General features: G+C 41.4%; 1 protein-coding gene across 14 annotated transcripts in view; it reads right to left on the minus strand.

Annotated features, from left to right (window-relative positions):
• LOC132322721 (uncharacterized) overlaps positions 1 to 10,563 on the minus strand; it is a 54,214-nt gene extending 43,651 nt beyond the window's left edge. For 6 of the 14 annotated variants that reach the window (XM_059837441.1, XM_059837484.1, XM_059837455.1 and 3 more), the window contains exons 1-6: positions 10,391 to 10,562; positions 9,485 to 9,551; positions 7,350 to 7,411; positions 6,348 to 6,375; positions 2,557 to 2,603; positions 1,937 to 1,976 (exon numbers count right to left, since the gene is read on the minus strand). In XM_059837441.1, coding sequence (XP_059693424.1) covers positions 1,937 to 1,976; positions 2,557 to 2,603; positions 6,348 to 6,375; positions 7,350 to 7,411; positions 9,485 to 9,551; positions 10,391 to 10,474 — 328 coding nt within the window. In that variant the 5' untranslated portion in view covers positions 10,475 to 10,562. Of the gene's footprint in view, positions 1 to 1,936; positions 1,977 to 2,556; positions 2,604 to 6,347; positions 6,376 to 7,349; positions 7,412 to 9,484; positions 9,552 to 10,390 lie in introns of all 14 variants that reach the window. The other 8 variants (XM_059837508.1, XM_059837509.1, XM_059837505.1 and 5 more) reach the window with 5 other exon arrangements.
• Positions 10,564 to 23,135: the final 12,572 nt, after the last annotated feature.

The following is a 23,135-nucleotide window of genomic DNA, read 5'->3' on the forward strand; positions in this document are numbered from 1 at the left end:
AGCCCTGATTTCTAAACTTCCCTGCACTCACCAGAGGGGAAGGAAAAAGGAGAGGAGAAATCGCGAGTGAAAAAAAATCTTGGCTATGATGCTACCACATCACTGCCTCGTCATGCTACTCTTAATTTGTTATTACCCTTCCTGCCATACAATCTTCTTCCTCCAGCACAACTGGGCCCAAACCGGTCAGACTGCTTCCCAAATGTTCACCAAGATGAACAGACTGGACTGCTACACAAATGGGCAGTTCTTGAGATAAAGGGAACAACTCCTGTGTCATGGAGGCGTTGACTCCATCACACCAACTAATAAATTATTTAAAAACAGCTTGCATCAAAGCATGAGTTGATCTGTACACAAGTGGAAAATTCTTCTAATTGTCAGTCCTCAAAAATCGAATTTCAGTATACCTTCAACGTGTGCTGGCAATCATACTTTCAAATCACTGGAACTTCAGTAATTAGCAGTGGGCACCAGCACAGAAGGGAAAAAGAAAAGTATTTTCTCCAGGGAATCTAAAAGTTTGGTCCTAAAGGCCAAAAGGGAAATTCAGTAACACCTTTGCACCTCAAAGGCAGAACAGAGAGGAAAAAAGAAAACTTCCACCTTTCTCTCTTAAAAATATGACCTTTATTACAGAAAGCCACTTCACAGGAGGTGCATCCAAAACACTATCATTCCCTAAGCTATAACTTATTTATCCCTTTCTCCAAGTTAATTCAGTCTTCTGGGATAGGATCCTGCTAGATACAAGTAACTGTTAGATATACTCTGCCATGCCACTTTCTGAGAAAGCAAGAGGGCAACCCTAGTAACTTTCCCTATTAAGGACAGAATCACACTTGCAGGCCCAGGTGAGAGCCGCTCCACTTGACTTTTACCTGCTGTAGACAAGCTTTGCACACTTTCAACACAAAACCAGTGGCTAACACCAGGAAGAAACTCTGCCTTCCCTGAAAAGTGTGACGTATTCTGTATGGATACTAAAAATGGAAAACGCCTGCCAAAACTAAAGATGTAGCTAAAACAGCTAAAGACAGATTGCTTTCCTTAAGTTAGCGCGCCCTATCGGCAAGCTTTTATACCTCAAAAAAACCACCAAATGCCAACCAAGAAAAAAAGCCCTGGAAACACCCACCCAAATTACCACAAGCCAAAACACCCCACATCCCAAGCACCACAGTGCACTCAATTTTTATGTGAGGAATCCAATCCCATATCCCTAAGAATCTAATTTCTACATCTTACAGGATTTGGAGATAGCTGGAACTCACAGAGGTTTCTACAAATCCTCACCAGCCTCTTCGCAGACCATTCGTAAGAGGAGGCAGAGAAGCGCATGATCATTTTACTGCATGCTGCTATGAAAATACCAGAGTCTGAAGCACTTCACTCATTTATCCCACAAGTGCAAAAGGCAAAGGAACTTACAGAAGCCGAGCTACAGGTGCCTCTGAAATAGTGATCCTAGCTTTCATCGAGCAGTTTGAGAAAAATGGCGTGCTTTCTAAATTGGCAGAAATTACTTTATCATTCAAATGCTTATTTGAAGCTATCCTCTCCAATGACAGTAGGAAACATTCCCCTCAACAGGGAAGTAATTGCCAGCCTTAGAGGCAGCTATGTAGATGAACAAGCTAATTTCATACCAGAATGAAATACCTATATACTTTACTGCAACTGCTCTTTCAGCCATTACTGCTGGCTACTTCCAAGCCATAGCTGAATCTCTGAAAAACACTGGAAGTTTGCATTTGCTCAGGATCAAAAATGCTGAACAGTACTAGTTATAAATATGAAAAAAAGTCAAAGGCAGCTCCCACTAATTAAGACAATCAAATAATTACTCGGGAATACAAGGTCAAAACCTCGCTATCTTCCCTTTTCTCAACCAAGTTAAATAAAGGTTAGATAAGTAGGAAATAAAAAAACCCACCTGTATCAGATGTATCTGCCCCAGAGTTCTCAGAAGACTCCTTAAAAGCACATGAAAAGAATTTTAAAGCCTGGTAGCTTAAGCTATATTAATTAGCCCATAGAATTTTTTGCTTTCACTACTTGCTCAGTTCTTTGCAGAGTGGTGGGAGTGAAACAAACGCAGTTGTATTCCACAAATTCTGACCAAATCACACCATTTTTATTAACAAGTCTAGTCACAAACTTACTTTGAGTCAAAAGAAGCTGTTCTAGACTACACAGATTTTACAAACAGTAATTTAAAAAGTTAGGCCCACATATATGCCTAACTAGAAAGGCACTTGCCGGTGAAAGAGCCTATATCCAACTGCTCTCTCCCCCCCTTCAAAAAAACCCTAATAATACAGCCGCAATCCAGTACAGATATCGTGGTACAGCACCACCTGCTCATAAACGATTTCTTAGCTTTTGACTACATAAATACATTTCCCCAAAGAGGCCGAGGTAGGATGGTTGGGGTCGGAAGGGACCTCAAAAACCATCTAGTACCAACCCCTCTGTGATGGCCACGTTGCTCAAAGCCTCACCCAGCCTGGCCTGGAACCCTCCATGAAAACAGATGCAAGGTGGCACCCATACCTGGTGTGCTGCTGAGTGCTTATCTTCAAAATCACGGCTCTGCTTCTCTGATATTTCGTAGCATGATGGGAGGGGAAAAAAAGTTCTATTACTTTCATAATATTTAGCCTCTCTTGCTATTTTTGTTTTCAATTTCTTTTCTTTTCCCCCTCTATTTACATCCTATCACCAGTGGCTCTAGTAATTGGGTTTTTTTTCTGACTCACTCTGGCCAATCACACCATAATGAAACACAAACCGAAGTACTCCAGCACACTTTTTATCACTGTTGAACAGCGCAGAAAACCTGTTTTGTGTGCTTCACGTTCAAGGCACTTGTGCATACCTTCACGCATTGTGTGTGCTGTTTTTACAGCGGGGTGTGATACCCTTGGTTGGCTCAAGCAGCTTTCAAAAATTATCTCTTCAGCATTTGAGTATTCCAAAATAAGTCTATTACTTTCAACTTCTTGGCATGAAATTGAAGAAATTTTACTTTAACTTTTAGCCCAAATTTGTCAGACACCTTTCTCAGTGGCCAACCCTACCTGCTGTCATCTGAGTGTTAACAAAGGGTATTCCCTCTTCTGTTATTTACTTAAATCAAGTATATAACCATAAAAGTGCACAGGACAAGTCCTGTAAAAAACCTGCCATGATCCCCCCAAGTTTGGACACAGAGCACTGATAATTAGTTAAAGCACAATTTTCCAACCGGTGGCTATAGAACCATTCTCTCATAAAATTCAACAAGCATATAACTAGAAGGCTCTGGATTAAGGCTGTAACCGTCTCTGGAAATTAATCCTCATTATTTTGCAAAACACTACTGTAATGCTTCCTTAACAACAAATTCTTTTAGAAGCCGAAGAGTGCCTCTTCCAAACCTATCTGGATTGGGAACAGAGGGCCTTAGAAGAACAAAGTAGCGTCCAGTTGAAATCCCTTACTGAGCAAGGCCTATGAAACACCACACAAAGCACATTTTGTTCCCAAAAGACTCTCAAGGAAAAAAAAAGCCAATTTAAGCAGTCAATATATGACAAAAATTTCACTTCTGTGGGAGGCTGAAATTTAACATACCTGGTCCTCCCTCACTGAGACCTGCCATATATGGGAAAAAAAACCAACAAAAACAAAAACCAAAAACAAAAACCAAAAAAAAAAAAAAAAAAAAAGCCCAGCACTCAAAGGACTGTCACTTGAATCAGCAAAACTTGATGAGGGTGCTGGACATGCCACCCAAATAGGAAAACTCAAATCTAGCAAAATGCAGAATTGCGAGTTGGAATAAACAACACTAGTTATATTCTAAGGGGAGGGGTCCATTGATAGGTGTTTGTTTAATGTTTAATGTCTAGACTTAATAGCACAAACCTTTATGTATCCTAATTTAAAACACTTCAGCCTACTTAAGAGTGAGTGAGTAAGTAAAATCCGTCCACAAGCTTTAATAATCCACAGACAGATGGATCTTTTTTGGGTTGAGGGTTTAAGGTGTATGGCTTTTTTTAAGGCTAACAATAACCACAACCAGACAGTTCAAATGGCTTCGTGGGTCCTTGTGTTTCAATTGAACAAAGCCAGAGCAAAGCATGGTTTTCTTAAGCTGGAAAAAATCTGTGAGATTCTGTGAGATTTATATGTAAATATACATATAAAAACACAAATCTATGGAAGGCTTACGTTTTTTTCTAAGAAAGCTGTTCACCCAACTTTAATACTTAGTTAGAAATTTCTTCCCTAGGATGACTTGAAATAAAGTAATACTTTTTTTTTCTCAGGTAACATTAGAAGCTGCAAAAACACATATTATCCATTGTTCTGCCTTCCATGGTCATCTGAAATGGAGCACACTAAACTTAAAATTGATAAGATCAAGACTTTCTAGCATTTAAGACAACAACGTAAACTCTACTTCTTAAGAGCTTCTAGGATATTCAGACCATGAAGTAGATTTGCAAAGATTAGCAAAATATTTATTCTAAATAATTTTAAATACTGTTTCCTTGAAAGAAACCTTAACCTTCTTTCCCTGTTTTATCAGAGACTAATAGCCACAGCTTTGTACTACTTTGCCCCATTAGCCAAATGGAACAAGAGGTAAAGGTCAGGACCATCTGAAACCTTTTGTACCAGACCCTTATTTTCCAGCTCTACATTTAGATTTCTTAGGGTGATTCAAAGCCTGTATCTGACCACCGTAAAGCTTTTGGCAGTGCTGTGGAGGAAGACCGGTGCGAGGCAGTGCTTTGTCCTCTGGTGCTCCAAAAAAAAGTTTCTCAGACGAATGTCACTTGTAACACCAAAAAAACCCAACTACACAACGTTGAGAGAACAGAGCCCAACATACCTTCGTTTTGTGAAGGTGGCACGGTGGCATTTTGGCCACAATAACCCCCTGCAACGCTACAGGCTGGGGACAGAGTGGCTGGACAGTGCCCAGGCAGAAAGGCACCTGGGGGTACTGGAGAACATGAACACGAGCCAGCAGTGCGCCCTGGAGACCAAGAAGGCCAAAAGCATCCTGGCCTGTGTCAGAAACAGTGTGGCCAGCAGGAGCAGGGAGGTCATTCTTCCCCTGTACTTGGCACTGGTTGAGGCCACACCTCGAGTGCTGTGTCCAGTTCTGGGCCCCTCAGTTTGGGAAGGACCTGGAGACACTGGAGCGCATCCAGAGGAGGCAACGAGGCTGCTGAGGGGCTTGGAACACAAACCCTGTGAGGAGTGACTGAGGGAGCTGGGGGTGTTTAGCCTGGAGAAAAGGAGACTCAGGGGTGACCTTATCACTCTCTACAACTTCCTGAAAGGTGGCTGGAGCCAGGTGGGGGTTGGTCTCTCTCTCCAGGCAGCAAAGGACAGAACCAGAGGACCCGGTCTCAAGCTACATCAAGGGAAATACAGGTGGGATATCAGGAAAGAGATTTTTACGGGAAGAGTGGCAAAGTACTGGAATGGTCTGCTCAGGGAGGTGGTGGAGTCACCATCCCTGGATGTGTTTAAAAAAGACTGGACGTGGCACTCGGTGCCACAACTTAGCTGAGGTGTTGGACCCAATGAGCTTGAAGGTCTCTCCCAGTCTAGCGATTCTGTGTGATCCACTCTACTACACTGGAAAATTTTCTCCCCCATCATTTATCCCACTGGAGAGATATATTTTACTGGAACATATAGCTCCTTTTCAGAAAAATGTCCAGATGTCACACATCCCGTCCAAGTAGTATCATATCTACACTCTGACTTACAGACATGCTTTGATTTCTATTCTGCAAGCGATTCCCAATAAAGTAACTGTATGCTACTTTTTCCTGGAGACATGCTGATTCATTGACTACGCTGAATAATCTGCTAAATTATGGACAGCCCATTATGCAACTTCATGAGATTAATTTAGTACCTATTTTTTAACATGCCCACTTACCTAGTAATTTTCAAAAAGCTAACAACATTCATATTTCACCACTATGTCCACGCAAGTCAGGCTTGGAATCTTTAAGATTCAATGATTACCTGGCAAAACTGACAATGCAACAAAAAACTCTTTGATTAATTGATAAGGGGTGCCTATCAATTGATCAGCTGGTTTTGATAGCAGCATGAAATATAATGTATTTCATCTTGAACACTTTAGATGACATTTCTGAATCCTTATGAACGTAAGTGCTGATGACTTATTAGACGGTTTCTCACACAAAAACCAATGAGTATCCTAAAGGCTTTAGCATGAACCTGAACACCATCCTTAAAGTCAAGACTCTTGGCTTAAGATAATTTGCAATAGATATTTAAAAAAAAAAACAAAAAACCCCTACCTGTGCTCCTTGGCCTTGGACTAATCTGCTGCAATTAAAAAAAAAAAAAAAAAAAAAAAAAAAAAAAAAAAAGTCAGAATGATTAAAAGAACAGCAAAATAATTATAGCCATCGTCTTTAGTTACTTTGGCATAGCCCACATCTACAAGGCCATTCAATTTTCTCAGGTTTCCCCTGGCCTAACCAGAAAAGCCACAAGTACCTAGTAAAACTTACCTGATCATTCACTTTTTCCCTTACTCTTGCTGCTAAAGTCCCTGCAAGAACATACCTGGGCCCACAGAAGAGGCCAAGACAGAGAATTTCCCTCACAGTCTTTTATGGATTAGGCTGGGAAACTTGGGCAGCAGCAGACTGTGCACGAGGCATTACCAGGAGTGGAAAGGGAACCCTAAATACAGCCTCTTTTTGGTCTCCATTAAATCCACTCATGTTGCCTCAGAGTGAATTTCATTCCTCATGCTCCCACTCTGTGGGGTTCAGAACGGCTTCTGTGTTACTGCCAGGGCACGCCATACAGGCCATGGGTTTACCTGACACACTGACTGGTGAGACTGCAAAGATTCTTTAATTAATCTGGCATTATTTCACAGGGAAAGAAAAAGAAACTAAAGATGAAACCAGAAACCTCTGCAGAATCAAAGAGCTGACTGCCTGAACAAAGATAAATTGATTCAATGCATTAACTGCACGGAACACATTCTGACGAGTTCCAAAAATACACATTCCCAACAGACAGCAACTGAAAAAAAAAAAAAAAAAATCTCTCCAGGTTTACAAGTGGTGCTAGCCACTGATAAATGGTCATCTATTTTAGCCTAATGCATCGGAAACATATTAAACTATCCTAAAACTCTATTGTAAAGCAGATGTTGACCTCTTCAATACCTCTGAAAATATTCTGTAGCACGGCAAGATTAGAATATAATCTATCTATCTATACATCCATAAAGAAATATTGCTGCATTTGGCTGCACTATGTAGGACTGCACTATTAAATACCGTCAATTTTCTCCTCCATTTTTTAATGTCTTTCCTCGACATCGTGTCCCATTTTTTAGGTCCTAGAAAAAACCAAAAAGTAATAATATTACCACTTATCATAGTACCATCTATACTGAGTATCGCTCTAACAAACATTTAGGAACAACATATTACAGATTAAGAAAGCATTAGCAAATCTGAACTGTCTACCACCACATCTGCTGAAATAAAAATTTTGAGAAAGACAAACCAGGAGAATATGGCAATTCAAGTCGAGAAGTCAGGCAAGACAAAAAACATAATCACATGCTGAGTCGAACAAGACTGAGCTAAAATCCAAAGAGTAAAATCCAAAGAGCACTACAGCCCCATATTCTACCAAGAGGAGAAAAGAGGCAAAAGATTTTAGGTTCTGGATTTTAGTTGATGAATGCAGACTCCATGGTACCTGAGGTTAGTTAAAGCCACAATTAAGGCTCGTCGGGGCTGAGATCCATATTCCTTCCATAGTGAACACAGATCACTAACCCAAAAGCATCGCCAAACCCTTACAAATGCAAAGCTGTCTATTGCAGTACTCTGTGAATGCTTCCTTCCTCTCCCACTGGATAATGCACATGAAATGTAAGCCTGCCAGTCTGTAAAAATCCTTGGTGCACAGCTGGTACTTCCCCGATCTCTCCAGTAAGTTACAGAAACTGACACGGCAGTTCATGAATGTGGTAGTTTTCATAGGGCTTGATTTTTGGTGAAGAGGGAGAAGGCCAGTCACGGAAGTGATTTTCTGGGAAGAGCTGCTGAAAGCTTCTCCCGTGCCTGGCAAAACTAACCGCTGGCTGGCTCTGAGAAGAGGCATGCTGCTAAGCCAATTAGAGAAGCTGGTAATGCCTCTATGACAATGTATTTAAGGACCAGAAAAACTGCGAGAAGCTCTCTCTCTCTGTGGTCTCCGAGGAGTGGCGCTGCTCCATTTACTGGTGGAGCCTGCAGGGCCATGCTGCGGGCCCGTGCGGCGCGGCAAGGAACCACGGGTCGAGAGCTGCGCTGGGAGCGGCCACGTGGCCAGGAACGCGCGGCTGGAACTTGCGAGGCCGCTGCTATCTTGGTAGGGCTGGCAAGGAACTCAGTTCCCTTGGCCGCTTCTAGGCAGCCCTGCTCCAGACAGAGGGGCAAGGGCGGTGGCTTTTTATTTTCAACATCCGGTATTCAAGCCAGCTCCATTTTGCGGCTTTTCTTTGGCATGAAGAAAAGTCGCCAATTGGAGCTGGTTTGAATACTGGCCTAGTGAATCTTCTCATTTATAACAGCTTTAGAAATAAACTTTAGGTTTGCTAATTAATGAAATTAGATATTTAAAGATGAAAGAAAGAATGGAGAAGAAAAACCTCAAATCAGAGAGTTTTGGGAAAGCTGCAAAAGGCAGGTCTCAGAGACAACAGAACTGTTATTAGAGCTGATCAGATAGGTCAACAGAAAAATTATTTAAAAAGTTGAAAAGCAAGGACAAATAGAGCAACTGTCTGTCAATTAACGCTTGTCTAGGATAACTTCCTAAGCTGCAGAAAAGTATGTCTAGGAAGATATTAGGAAGTTTGAAGCTTAATAATGGAGCTCTGTGCATTGTGTTTTAAGGCTTACAAGCAGGCATTGTATTCGAAATAAGCAAGCATTGTTTTAACCAAAGGTACGTGTTCTTATAGCAGTTGGATGGAACCACTGTGAATATGCCTCTGGCTTTGTGTGATTGGTCAAAACGTTTTTAAAGTAAGTTGTAACATTAAGTTCCTCGTCTGCTGCCTGGGATATGAGCTGATGCCATCTTCCCATTGTCATAACCATGTAATGGGACTGATACTGAAAAATAAAACAGCTCAAGGCACGTTCCACAGCAGTCGCGTCCTGTTCGTGATTTGTATATAGACCCCCGGCCGGGGATACCTCTTAATTCCATAAGAATTAAAAATTAAAAGAGAGGGTTATACATTACAGGGGAATCTCTGGTATATTCCAAAGTCTACATATTCTTTAAGATACCTTAGGGAACAAAATTCAGTATCTGTCACACTTAAATATTCTGCAGCTGCCAACACTTTCATGCTTTACTAAGTCTACACATACAGTATGTAAACACTGTAGTTTTAAGGAGTTCTTACCGTCAGGTGTTTCACATGTAAGAGAGGCCATAGAGATCAATATGTCATTCTCGAAAGGATGATTATACTAAAGAAAAAGAACCATTAAATATTAGAACAAACTATCAAAGTAATATCTGTAATGTCTGCTTTATGTATTGGTTTTAGGACAATTTTTTCTTTTACCCTAAACATGAAATTATCAGTAAGTTGTGTTATTGGCTAAAACTGTAAGTCAGCAATCTGGAAATATTAACTTCTAGAGGAAACCGGTGAATTTTAAGCATGTGTGCAAGTCACTCAACCTCAGGCATAAGCCAGCCAGTGCCAAAACAGTGCTCCAGAGAGTTTTAAAATGCAGTTAAATCGCTCTCTGACAGTTTCACCCAAATTTCTGTTGTTGAAACTAAAAGCAGCCTCCAGCTAAGACCAACAGCTCATGACATGTAAAAATATCCGATGCGGCACTAGCCGAGAAAATCCATCTAGAGCCAGATTTAGCCCGGCGGCGGCACAAAACATCTCCCGAACGGCAAAGGCCGCATGCCGGGATAAACTCGTAAGTCTGTGCACGGAGGAGGACCATGGCCCCACCTTAAACACAGAACGGCTCTCAAGCGAGGATTCACTGAGTCCCCCACTTTCTGTAGGTTCATTGAAAACCTCCCGTCTAACGCAAGCTAGTGGGGATTAAGGACACTTTGAAGTCAGTTCGCGCTTATGACTAAATCGCGTATGCAGCACGGGCAGTCTCAGGTGTCCTTTTTGTGGCTGTATCCCGGGACCTGGCTCTTGCCAGCCCTCTCCTGCCAAGGCACAGGAGTGCGTGGCCCAGCACAGACAGCACGGCTGCTCTGAGTCCCCGCTTCCCCGCCCGCCTCAGGACGGCGCCCGGAACCGGCGGCCACCTCGGTCCCCATAGCTCACCGTTTCGAAGATGCGGTTCATGGATGCCATGAAACGGGCGTTGCTGCGCCGCAGCCCCTCCTCTACCGTGGGATCGAAGTCCATGACGAAAAACCGTTACCGCCGCCGCCGCAGGCCACCTTCCACTCTGCACACGGCGGCCGGCCGCTGCCGCCCCAATTCAAACCGCCGCCGCTTCGCCGCGTCCGATTGGTTGTGCTAAAATCAGTTCTGGCGCTGTAGCCAATGAAAATCCGCGGTTAGCGGACTTTATATTCTGATTGGTTGGGAGCCCTGCTGTGTGCCCGATCACCCCGCCTCCAAGTCCTGGCTTTGGGCGCCAAGACTGGCGCGGCGCGGGGCGTTGTTTCAGCTGTCAACGAGGGCTGGCGGCGGGCTCCCATTGGCTGCGGCGCACGGCGCTGCCGGGGCGCGGGGCCGCCGCTGGCGGCGGGAGTCGCCGCCGCAGGGCAAGGAGGCGCCGTGGGCTGCTCCAGACAGAGACAGACAGAATGTTGTGTCTCTGTCGGATTCGGCACACACCGCCAGAGGAGTGGGGGCTGGGGAATTTGTTGTTCAGTGGCTGGCGGTCACGCCCTTCCCAGTCGCTGTCTAGCGGGTCCGCGAAGCCTGCAGGAGTTTGGGGAGAAGCAAAGCCAAAGCGTTACCTGTCTATTGGCATTGGTATTTTGGATACCATTCTGTTCCTTCCCAATATTCTTCAAGTAGGCATTGGTTTTCATAAATAAAGATTTTTTTAAAGTAAAATACCATCAAGCAAATCAATTTCCTTGGAACTTCCCATTAAAAAAAACATTTTCCATTTTGGTAATGTAAAGACAGATGCATTTTTCATAATCCCTTACTGTTTAAAGCTGACCTCTATTTACTTACTTATTATAAAGTTGTATTAAATTTTATTTTTTTAAGCGGTAGGGCTTCAGAAAAATACATATTTGATCCACATTTAAGCATTCTTATTAGTATGATTGTGAAGTTTTCACAGCTGACAAGATCTGCACTAAGGCTTTACCCTGTTTCTGGCAGGTCTTACCCTTTTCCTGGTTCTTCATTAAGGTCTTACCATATTTCAGGGTATGATTTTCTGCCAGCACTGCATTGAAATACTGCTCTCAGTGGTTAAATCACATGTGTATGCTGAGCAGGCCAGCCAGAAGAGTACTGAAGTGTTGATTTCAGCATGCAGGAAGAGATGAGCGTGGTAATTCCAAGGTAACACAACAGGTCCCACTCCTACATTTGTCACTGTATTTTGACCAGGATGACTGCATGACAAATCATCTTTAAAAACCCAGAATCTCACTGAGGAGCGCCTAATTCTATGTTCTTTATTTTCCTGATACATACCCAGGAATAGATTTGCAGAAGCTCTCAATACTTTGTCTTTACATTCACTTTGATGGAAGCTGTGCTTTGAATATATCAAAGCTTATATAAACTTCCTAAGATTTAAAAATAGGGGGGGGGGGAAGTGTAACTACCCTAAATAAATTAGAATCTCTGTATCGCAGATTGACAAAATTGATGAGCACTCAGTAGTTTGAAGCAAGTGCCTATAATCTTTCCCACTGGTAAAATATACTACTAATTTCACTCCCTTGAATAGATGAAATATAATTTCTCTGATACTTCCAACATGGTCAAATATCGGGTTAGTTTGGACTAGTAGTAGGAATTTTATTAGTAGACAAGTAAATCTATGCATACTGAGGGCCAGCTTTACATGATATGCAGAGAATGAGACCTGGAGCCCCACATTTAGAGAAGGATAAAAGGAAATAACAGGTAACTAACTATCCAATACTTCCAACTTTCAAAGTGCTAATCATATGAAAAAAAAATGCATCATTAAGTCACTTGGGGTTAAAAAAGAAGCATCAGACTATCTCTGTTTTTTCACTGGCAGGTTTAGGGTTGTCATGGCCTTCATCGTGGTGTTCTGTGGTCCCCTTGAGTGCTTTGATAACTTAAGGATGAAATACAGTGCACACACAGGCTGAGATTAAATACTTTCCTCTAACATTTTCTAGCTTAGGACTCACTGACTTCACAGCCTAAATAATAGAAGTAGCCCCTGACTTATTTAATATTTGAGGTAATCATCAACCTAGGAAAACATGGATGTGATCCAGTTATTTCAATTTTATCCAGAAGTTACTTTTGTCTATTTTGAATTCATGGTACACTTCAGTAGAGTGACAGGAGCACTCAAGTGCAAAAAATTTCTTCTATCACCCGTATGAGAAAATGAGATTGACATTCAGCAACTGTGCACGGAAACTATCCTAAGCCAGCAGTAACTGGTGTATTTGATAAGGTGTAACCAAAAAAATTTTAAACTGCATGACCTTAAGAACCACAAAGTCAACAAAGATTAGCTAATGCTTGGGTGAATTTATTTTGACTTCAAAGCAAGATTGTGGATCAAACTTTTGACAAACTAAAGAAAGTGGCACAATGTTCACTGTTTACATAGTAATAAGTAAACAGTGATCATTGTGCCATTTTTTGCTAGAAAAGAGGATGTATTAATATGATACAGAAAAAGACATTTCAAGAAGAAAAATTAGGTGCCTTTGTAACATCAGAACCTCATCCTCTGTTCTGTCCAAGCTCTAAATCTTCTGCCTTTCTGTTGAATAGATCTATTCAGAAATATATGGCAGAAGATTTAACTTCAACTTTGATTAGTTTGACTCCTAGAAGAATAATTTGTGGCTCTGAGTTGAGTGTGTCATTGTTTACCCTATGGTTTACTGCTGTGTGTTATTGTTTTATTCATGGTGTTTATTCATATTTGGAGAGGCCTGTATGTGTCCTCCGCAGCTCATCATTTACTCCAGCCTCAAGCTGTATTTTATCCCTTTAATCCACTTATCACTTAAAAAAAAAAAAAAAAGTCAAAACATCTTCACTGAGTGATCATTTTTACTATTCTGCTCTGAACTTTTTCCAGTCAGTCGCTATCCTTGACTACTTAGGCATCTGGAATAATAAATAATTTCCTGAAAGCAACCTCTGAAGAGCTATATAAAAGACAATTTACACATCTATTTTCTGTAAATGTTGATCTTCAGATACAGCCAAAACATCACATTGACTGTTGAAATTACAAACTCCTCTCTCTTCAGTGTATTTCTTTGGGATTGCATGCTACTCTCTCTCTTTGTACAAGGGAATAAAAAAGCATAAAAAACTGCTTTTTTCCAGAAAACCTTGCACAGCTCAGCTGGTGTCAAGCCAGTGAATATAGTTAGAAATTCAGAGACTGTAAAAAAAAAAAACCACTGAGGAGAGTGGAGGGCAGAGTAGTTGTAGGCGTGCAGGAGAGCTGTGGAGAAGGGAAGTGTGAGCATCCAAGGAAAACTCCACAGTAAAAGAGTCAGCACAGGCCAGGTGCTGCGGCAGGCACTTTTTATCATTCCCTCTGCAAAGGAGCTATGCCTTCCCGGCTCTCTGAGAGGTGGGAGAGAAAGAGCTATTTTACACCTCCTTACTTACAACTCCACCCAAAGTCATAAATTAGTTTCTTCACATAAGGCAGTCCCTGCATAAGTGTCTGTTACACAGAGAAATGTTTCCAAACCTTATAATAATTAAACACACCCAAGCACTCGTTAACTCTGCTTACATAAAGCATGAAAGAAAACAAAAAAAAAAAAACCACACTTGGCCATCAGGAAGGCATCAAAAGATCTTGCTTGTCAAGTCAAAAATGTTGCTGAGCTTCCAAACATAGCCCTGGGATTAATAACATTAGTTCTAAAATTTCCCTATTTCTGAAAATTGTGGGCAGTCCTGCTGGAAGCGCATTTGGAGCAGGCTCTAAGGCTGAGCTTACTGGATTCCTTGTTTTCTGAAGGCTTTGTACTGTCCCCTGTTGTCAAGAGCATGTGTAATTTTGTTTGGGAGTAATTTTATTAGTTCTAGTCTAATCATTCCTCTGCCAGAATGGGATTTCACTATTTTAATTTTTTGGTTCTGATCTACTGGATCTGGCCGTGATGAAGCTAGCTCTTCATAGCAGCCCTTTGGTTGCTAAATTTTGGGTTTGTGGTTAAAGAAGGTGGTGCTAGTAAGACAGTAATTGTGTAGCTATTGCTGAGCAGTGGTTGCAAACCCAAGGCTTTTGCTTTTTTCCCCACTGTGCTGCTCCTCCTCCACTCCAGTGAGGGTGAGTAGGTTGGACCTATGCAAGAAGTCAGGAGGAGACCAAATAAGACATCTAAACCTGAATTGAGCAAAGGGATGTTCCATGTTGTACAACGTTATGCTCAGCAATAAAACCTGGGGTAGAGGAAGAAGAAGATGAGAGGTTTTTTTCTTTCAGGTTGGCCATTACTTGGAGACTTCTCTTATGGGAAATAATGAGTCATTGCTTTTGCATCACTTAGTTCTCATAGGACTCTTTTGCATCACTAAGTTCTCAGTTCTCAAAGGGGGATGTTTTCCCCCTTCTGTCACCTACTTAAGTCTTTACCTTGACTTCTCTGTTTTCTTCTGTCCTGGGTTGCATGTGGATGCTTGGCTGCTGCAGGACTCAACCTACAGCAGGTTATTTCTGCTGTATAACCTGGTTATTTCTGAAGCCTTCTGATCACTGAAATATGTTTGACTGCCAGCTCATTTATAAAGACAGATCCCAAGTTCAACCACTCCATCTGTGGATAGAGGAATAAGCAATTACTAGGACAGCAATCACCAAGAAATGTCAATCCTTTTTCCATCACATGTGAGAATGCAGAAGAGAGAACAAAAGTAATTTTTAATCATTTAGGACTCAGGGTAAAAAGCTCAGAAATCTGATCTAATAGAATTGTATTACCATTGAAGCAAAGGATGAGAATTTCCTTGAAAAGGAATGAGTGATTCTTGTCCCTTTTACTACTCACCACTGTTCTCAGTTTTCAGCATCTGTTGAAGCTGTCTGGATTGACTTTTGCTCCAAACTCTTCACTCTCTCAGGCATTTTGTAGAAGTAGCTCTCTAGCTCCTGCTTGGGTTGGCAAAGAACTGTGTCACCAATGTGCTGAACAAATGCCACAACTTACCAGTCACATCGTGCCTCTCTTGCATAGGTATCAAACTGCTTCACAAAAGATGGCAAGAATTATTAACCTTGCCTTGCTAGACAGAAAACCCAAGGTGCAGAGTGAGGTGATTTGCCCAGGGTTGAGCACATGCTGTTGGCACATCAGTGAACAGGCTGTAAGCGCACCCTTAGTTCTGGTCTAGCTTCCCCCTTCTTGACAGTATTAACATTTAACTAATCATAGGCAATTCCCCTAGGTGCTCCCACACATGTCAGTATGGAAAGGTCAGGATCTCCCCCCTGGATGCTGGTCCTCTTGAGGCATGCGCGGCTACTTGTGGTGTCCCTTTCAATATGCCTTCGAAGGAAAGGAAGCAACCACGGCGTGTGACCCCATTCATTCCTGCCAGCTTGCACAAGTGGATGATTGCAGTTGGGTACATTGGAGGTGGTATAAAAGCACATTCATCTGTAACAGAGACCACTAAAAGATGTGCTGTAATCATCACTGCTACCTAACCTCTGTCCTGCATGAGCCGATTAAATTGTTTTAAAATATTTGAACACAGTACTCATTGTGATCAATGTATTCTGTTGCTCAGATCAGTGGGAATGAAGAGTAAAATCCCATTTACTGAACAACAAATATTGGCTGTGTTTCCAGAACAGGCTGAGGGCTTATTGAAAAGAATGTTGATTGTGCCAAGAAAACATTGAGCAGTTATAAAAGTTTAATCATATTCTCGTTCAAGCGTGCCTTCAGTGCCAGGAAGGAAAATTCTCCCATCTCCTGAGGACGGAAGATACATTTCCATAATGTTCTGTAAGCTTCCAATGCTTAGCATCTGTACTGAATGGTGGAATTGTTCATTGCAAGTGATTTAGCTGAGATTTATACACAGTGCTTTCTGAACCAAGTGTACAAATTACGCACAAACATGCTGTGAATGTTTCTCATTTGCAATTGTTTAACCATGGCTGGGCAAGCCAGTGTTAGCCCACAAGATACTTTTGAAGTGATCACAATAGTATTTGGTCTTCATGATTGAACAACATATGCCTGGTCCCTCAAATCAGAAGAAACTCCAATGATTCCTCAGCTAGAAAAGATTGTTTTCATTATAAGGATGTGTCTTTGTCTTAATTAGAAAACTGCTCATAAAAATTTACAGTTGGCTGAGCAAACTGTGTGCAGGGAGTGTGCAGGGAGTGAAAGGTCTTGTTCAGAATGGCACAAATGCTGTGGTAGTGTCTGGTTATAGAGGCTCTATGGGGTTAAAGAGCAGAAGTGTTTGCCAGGAGAAAACAGGAAATTGTCTTTCTGGGCTCTGGTTGTGAAGACTTACACTTATCTAAGCTAAGCTCACTGCTGTGGAGAACAAAACCAAAATAAGAGCTATGTCTGAGCTACTATTTCCCTTCCCCTTTCAAGAAGCAATCCTCAGCTTCTCTTTCATCTGTGGCACTCTTTGTGGAATTCAATTGTTGCTGGATCTGTCCTGCCAAGGGAGATGTGAATGTAGCCAGGGCAGAGGTATCTCAGTGGCTTCCAAATAACCGAGACTGCAGCATTAACAAGGATAGTAGTGTTACACAAGGCATGGGCACCTTTGCTACACACCAGGAAGTCCTCAAACATGGTGTGGTGTTCTTGGGTATTTTTGTATAGCAGGCTAAGTCAGAGTTACGTGGTATGTACACCTATGTGTTATAAATTGACTTATATCCTACCCAAAAAAGGGTGTGCTGTGAATCCTTCCCCCTTTGCAAAGCTCATAGGAATTTATGGCTAAAGGGTTGGTGGGTGGCATCACTTTTAAGACGTGTCCTGATTGTCTCCGTTCTCTGACTCCTGATGACTGTGAACTGCAAAATGAGCAGTTAAACGTGTCATAGACTTAAAGTTTCTTTGTCTGGCCTGTCACTTCTGAGATGCAAAGGACAGTTGCATTGATGCCTGGAGTTCTGAATTTCTCTCCTTCTCTTTCTGCCCCCACCCTTCAGTGGCCTTCTGTGAGATCTCTGCAAGGAAGTGGAAGGAAATGTGTTACAGGAAGAGTACTTTAAAATTAAGATTGTGTCTGTGTGAAGGTGGCTGAAAAATTGGAGTGTAAAAAAAAATCATAAGGGATAAAAGATCTGGAAACAAGTGCTAGGTAGCAAATAAAAACGTGTGATGTGTTGTTTGGGGTAGCTTGGGTGCAGGTAGATAGAATTAGGAGCAAGGTCAAGAGGAACAGGAAAAGCCTTGAAAGTCTTGAAGCACAGGGTTCTGCAGAGCTGTGGTGTCCTGAGGCACCTTGCCTACATTCACTAATCCAATCCTGCTTCTCACACTTATGGATTCATACAGCTCCCCTAGCTCCAGCCGTACACCCGCTACACAAGCCAGTACAGTGCTTCCTAATAGAACCTGTGCTTGGAAATGCCCCATTTGAGGACATGTTCCCAGTCTACCCTGTTACACCATGGTCCTTCCCATCATCCGGCACCCCTAGCGCCTGTTGTCTGACTCTGAGCTGCATGTCTGTTTATCGTGCTGCTTTAACAAGACGAATGTTGTGCTCCCTGTAACTTAACCCAATATGCTCAGTTAAAGATTCTGTTTGTTTTCTGGCACAATTAAATAATTCAGAAAGAAAACAAAATAATTGCTTTTTCTGCCTTACTCTTATGATGCCTGAGGTTAACATTTATTTGCTTAGACATTCCTCTGTGATTAGAGGATGTCTGGTAAGATCAAAACAGACTTACACTGTTAAGTGGGGGGTCTCAGCAAGGAGATGGGTGCTGGGAGGGAGCAAAGGAGCTGCCAGTGAAGGCCTTATACCTTTCGCTTGTGTGTTTTAAAGGATTACATGGATTACCAGCGTGTGGAGAAACAACAGCCGATCAGGAATCATTTACAGATATATAGTAGGATTATTTATAGAGGGAAGTTAGAACTGGATTTATACAGCTCACTGTATCTAGTCCCCAGATTACTATGGAGGTTGCAGTGATAGTGAGTCTCAACAAAATCTCCTTTAAGAAAAATTTTGCTTATTTGGGCTGCTCCATCTCTGCACTCTGTTCAGTATCACAGATATGATATGTGAAGACAGGCTTGTAGCCGAATACTAATCTCACAAACTTCACAGAAATTAACTAACACCATCTGCGGCAGTTTTTACTGCAAATTACCACAACATGTGAAATGTATTTCAGTGATTAGTAGAGCCTTGTGTCACAAGGCCTCCTTGCACCATGGCTCTCATTTCCAGATGTCTCTGGTTTAGATGTACAGGAAAGGATGCTTGATTATATCTCTTCAGTAAAAAGGAAGATTCTTCGTCTCAGTGTGCCTTGAATGTTAATGCAAAGCAGAAATGAAAGAAATTAAACCATGCAGCATGAGTAGCACATATGTAAGTAAAAAGTTTTCTCTATCACAAAGCTACTCCCCAGATGCCAAAAAGCTATTTTTATCTGTCCTCTCTTGCTTGTTCTCAGGGTTTGTTTCCCTCTCCCATGATCTTGCAGTAGTACTTTGGACAAGTAGAAGAAAGCAGAAAGGATTTGCAGGGGGAAAAACCCCACCTCAGCAACAAGCAGACCAAAACAGGAAAAAAGATGCAAACAATCAGTGAGTTCCATGGGAGAGTCACCAAGATCATTAAAGGGATGGAATCCCATCTTCCAGGGGAAAGGCTGAGGGAATTGAGATTGTTCAGCCTAGAGAAGAGAAGGCTTTGAGGTGACTTAATTGCAGCCTTCTGCTACCCGAAGGGTGCCTACAAGAAACATTGAGGGAGATTTTTTACAAGGGCAGGTAGTGACAGGACAAGGGGGAACAGCTTCACACTGAAAGAGGGCAGGTTTAGATTGGATATTAGGAAGAAATTTTTTTCTGTGAGGGTGGTGAGACTCTGGAACATGTCCAGAGAAGCTGTGAATGCCCTATCCCTGGAAGTGTTCAAGGCCAGGTTGGGTGGGATTATGTACAGCCTGGTCTGGTGGGAGGCATCCCTGCACATGGCGAAGGGCTGTAAGCAGATGATCTTTTTGGTCCCTTCCAATCTTGCCTATTGTGCACATTTAGCTTCTCTCCAAGTGTGTGGCAGCATTTGTCACTTGTCTATAGAGGAGGCTGTGAAGGGGACAGCAGAACACATCGTGAATCTGAGTGAGCACAAATGTACTTTCTACAACAATCAAAACCACCAGAAAATAGCAAATTAATATTTATAACTGTGTTCTCCAGAGGCATTTACTAACCCTGGCAGACAGAACACATTTCTGGGAGGTACCCTTTTCGGGGAGCAAGACTATGCATTTATTTTGCTTGTTTTTTTTTATAATTAAGCTTCTTACGATGATGGGTCTCATGTGCTGACCTACCACGACAAGAACTTCCTCTTTCCACTGATGATCTAAGAAAAAGCGATTCCTAATTTGTGTACTTGGGAATCTCACCATCTTAAATAACAAAAAAAAAAAAAAAAAAAAAAAAAATTGACTGATTGTTAAAAATCATGTTGGATTTTTTGTGTATTTTTGTGTATATTTTCATGACTTAGAAAATGACTAAATTATTATATTCTTCCGTAGAATCTGATTGCTAACTGACATGGCCATTAGAGGCTGAGGTGGTGAACAGCATATGAAAGGGAAGACTGACCTAATTAGAAAATAAATGAGGACAAGGGAAAAAATATTCTCTTTTGATATGAGCACCCTTAGTATAATAAGAACAATAAAAACATGTTTAATTGCAATGTTCAAATATTCCCTCTGTTAGCAGCTTTTTAATAGTGATCTGTATTTTAAATTGGAGGGGTTTGAAATCTTCCACATTAGAAGCAATTTGTCAAATATTTAAATAAAAATAGAAGAAAAGGTGCAAACTCTTCCAATATTGTCCAGAACCAGTAAAGCTAAGTGCTGGAGGTATGCTGCAAGTGTAAAAGAATAAAAGAAAACAACCCACATAGTTTTTATTGCTTTGGTAACAAAGATGGAAGGGCATGTGAATGGATGATAAGAATGAAAAGCTGTCCCTGAAGCCTGATGGGAGTTTAGTCTCTTTTGATGCCCTCAAAACTGTGTCAACCCTTTTCATTAATGTTTCATTGGCCTTTAAAAGGAAAATTATCATGATTCTAATACATCACCTGTTTTTAAAAAATGTTTCAAAATACTTCTTTCATTCCTTCCCTACAGCCTTCACCAGTAACCCACTGAAATACATAAAAGGTTAATAAAAGTTTAATGAGTGCAACACAAAAGGTTAATAAGAGTCTGAATAAATCAAGGATTTGATCTATTCTTTAAATGTTAGTGAAGAAATTCTGTTCTGGTTTGCAATCAATGGGATCATTGACTTACATGGGACCACAAATGGACAACAATTTCATATTCATTTATCATTCGGAGTGTACTTTGAGTTTTCCAGGAAAGGTGAAATTTAAGACATCTGTAATAGCTATGTATATGCAAGTGACTAGATGGCTCATGGGATAGGAGATCTAAAATACTACCATTTTCTCTTTATGTCAGTTGCTTACACTCAGCTACCAATTGCTATTCAGAAGGAACTTGTGAGGAAGAATTTACTGTGTTTCCTAAATAAATAGCAGTTTTCCACAGCATGGAAAACTCTCCATGCCAACACATCCGTTGCTACCTTACTAACTTGCACAGCTAATGAAAATAATCTAGAGAGGAGCAATGAAAGTACCTTTATTTTATTGAGCTGTTGAACATTCTCAGTGAATAAACAGAAAACGTCTTGAGTGATCAGTTCCCTTGGTACTGGAGAAATCAGGTGCAGTACCAGTGCAGAAGAAATGCTGGGCAGATTATCACTATTTCAGATTCTTTATTTGTGACAGTGCTAATCTGATTTTTTCTGAATGCTAGAAAATTTCAAAAGACTATTTATTTCTAGAAAATGTCAGAAGACTGTTACCTTTTGCACACGAGATGGTAAAGAGATACAGGCTAACGTGTTTGACCTCTTTTGAGCTTTACCTTCAGTGCATTGTTGGAAAAGATTTTGGTTCTGTTAGGGCAGCAAGGAAAGCCAAATTTCAGACAGACCTCAGATTAAGTACCATATATTTCTGGTTTTGTTGTGCACCTTTTGTCAGGTGTTGTCTGAGGTACAGAACATGAATGTGCCCTCCATTGACTCAGTCTCTTCTTCCTTTTCCTCTTTTCCCTACTTTGACATTTAGACTTACCTTTAGAATATGTCCTTAGGGACAGAGATTGTCACATCATGATATTCCTTTGCTGAGGCCTGATCTTTGCTACCTCCTTTCCCTTTTATAGTTTCTTGCCCTTTCTTTTCCTTTATGATTTTTGGGTGCTCTGTGACTCCATCCAGTCCTCCCAGCATCTCCACTATTCTGCACAGGACATGAGTTTCTGTAAACTGTGCAGCTTGAAATGTGACAAAAAATTCAGGCCTTAATTTCAAACTGGAGCTGGATGGTTCTTTGGAACTCAAAAGTTATTGTTTGAATACAGTGTTGTTTTTAAGCACAGTAAAAACTGCCTAGCTAGGTGTCTTGAATTGTCTTGCAGGTTGTGGACTCCTTGCCCTTGGAGGTGTCCAAGATCAGGCTGGATGAGGCTCTGAGTAAACTGGTTTAGTGGAAAGTTCCCTGCCCGTGGCAGGGGATTTGGAACTAGGTGATCTTTAATGTCCCTTTCAAGCCAAACACTTCTATGATTCTATTGCAGAGGAGGTGGAAATAAAAATTAAGCAGTGATACAGCAACACCTTTAGAATAACTAAGTTACCTTTAGTGGCTGACTCTTCTGTCACATGGCTGCTGTAAGGCAAAAATCAGTGCGGGCCCAAGCAGGAGATGTCACTTTTCAGGTCCATCCAACGATGAAGTCCAACTCCTGGCCCTGCACAGCACCATCCCTGGGACTCACACCCTGTGCCTGAGAGCATTGTCCAAACGCTTCTTGAGCTCTGGCAGCCTTGGGGCTGTGACCACTGCCCTGGGGAGCCTGATCCAGTGACCAACCAGTCTCTGGGTGAAGAACCTTTTCTCTCATGCAGGGCTTCTAAGCAAAAGCACCCTGTGGGCTCAAGCACCTTCAGGATCATCAGGTCAGCAATGCCCTGAACCACAGAAGTGTTTACTGAGGTGTGTATATAACATGCACTAACACTGGGCTTACTTTTTCCTTTTCTGCTGTCGATTCAACCAGCAACTCAATGAGGCATTCTGATGGTCAATTTACAGTATACCTTTGTGACTACAAATTGCCTCCAGAATGATGAGTTGCAGCATCATGTTGTTTCAGAACAAGATTTTGGGAGGAGGGGTCACACTTGACAAGTTTTCCATGTGTCACCTGATTTTACTGATACGCTTGATGGGCAGCTTACAAGTTTAGAGAGAAGTTATGGCCATAATGCATTTATCTCAAGCATCTGCTTGAGATCAAATTGTGTTTAACTAGTCAAAGGAAATGTATGTTAATGAACTTAGAAAAAAATTTGGGTAGAATCTTATGTATAGTTGCCAACATGTGGAGTTACTGTAGATAAATAATTTTTGTAATTATGTGCCACAGTCTTTACATTAAAATACATCTATGCTTGCATCTTAATTACACAGGTTTCTGCTAAATGATTTCAATATAGTGTAGGAAATGAGCATTTCAGCTACACCTTTGTAATTTAATCTAAAAACATATGACCAAGAA

This window comes from Haemorhous mexicanus, chromosome 2 (assembly GCF_027477595.1).
Source record: "Haemorhous mexicanus isolate bHaeMex1 chromosome 2, bHaeMex1.pri, whole genome shotgun sequence".
In the NCBI taxonomy this organism is placed as follows: Eukaryota; Metazoa; Chordata; class Aves; order Passeriformes; family Fringillidae; genus Haemorhous; species Haemorhous mexicanus.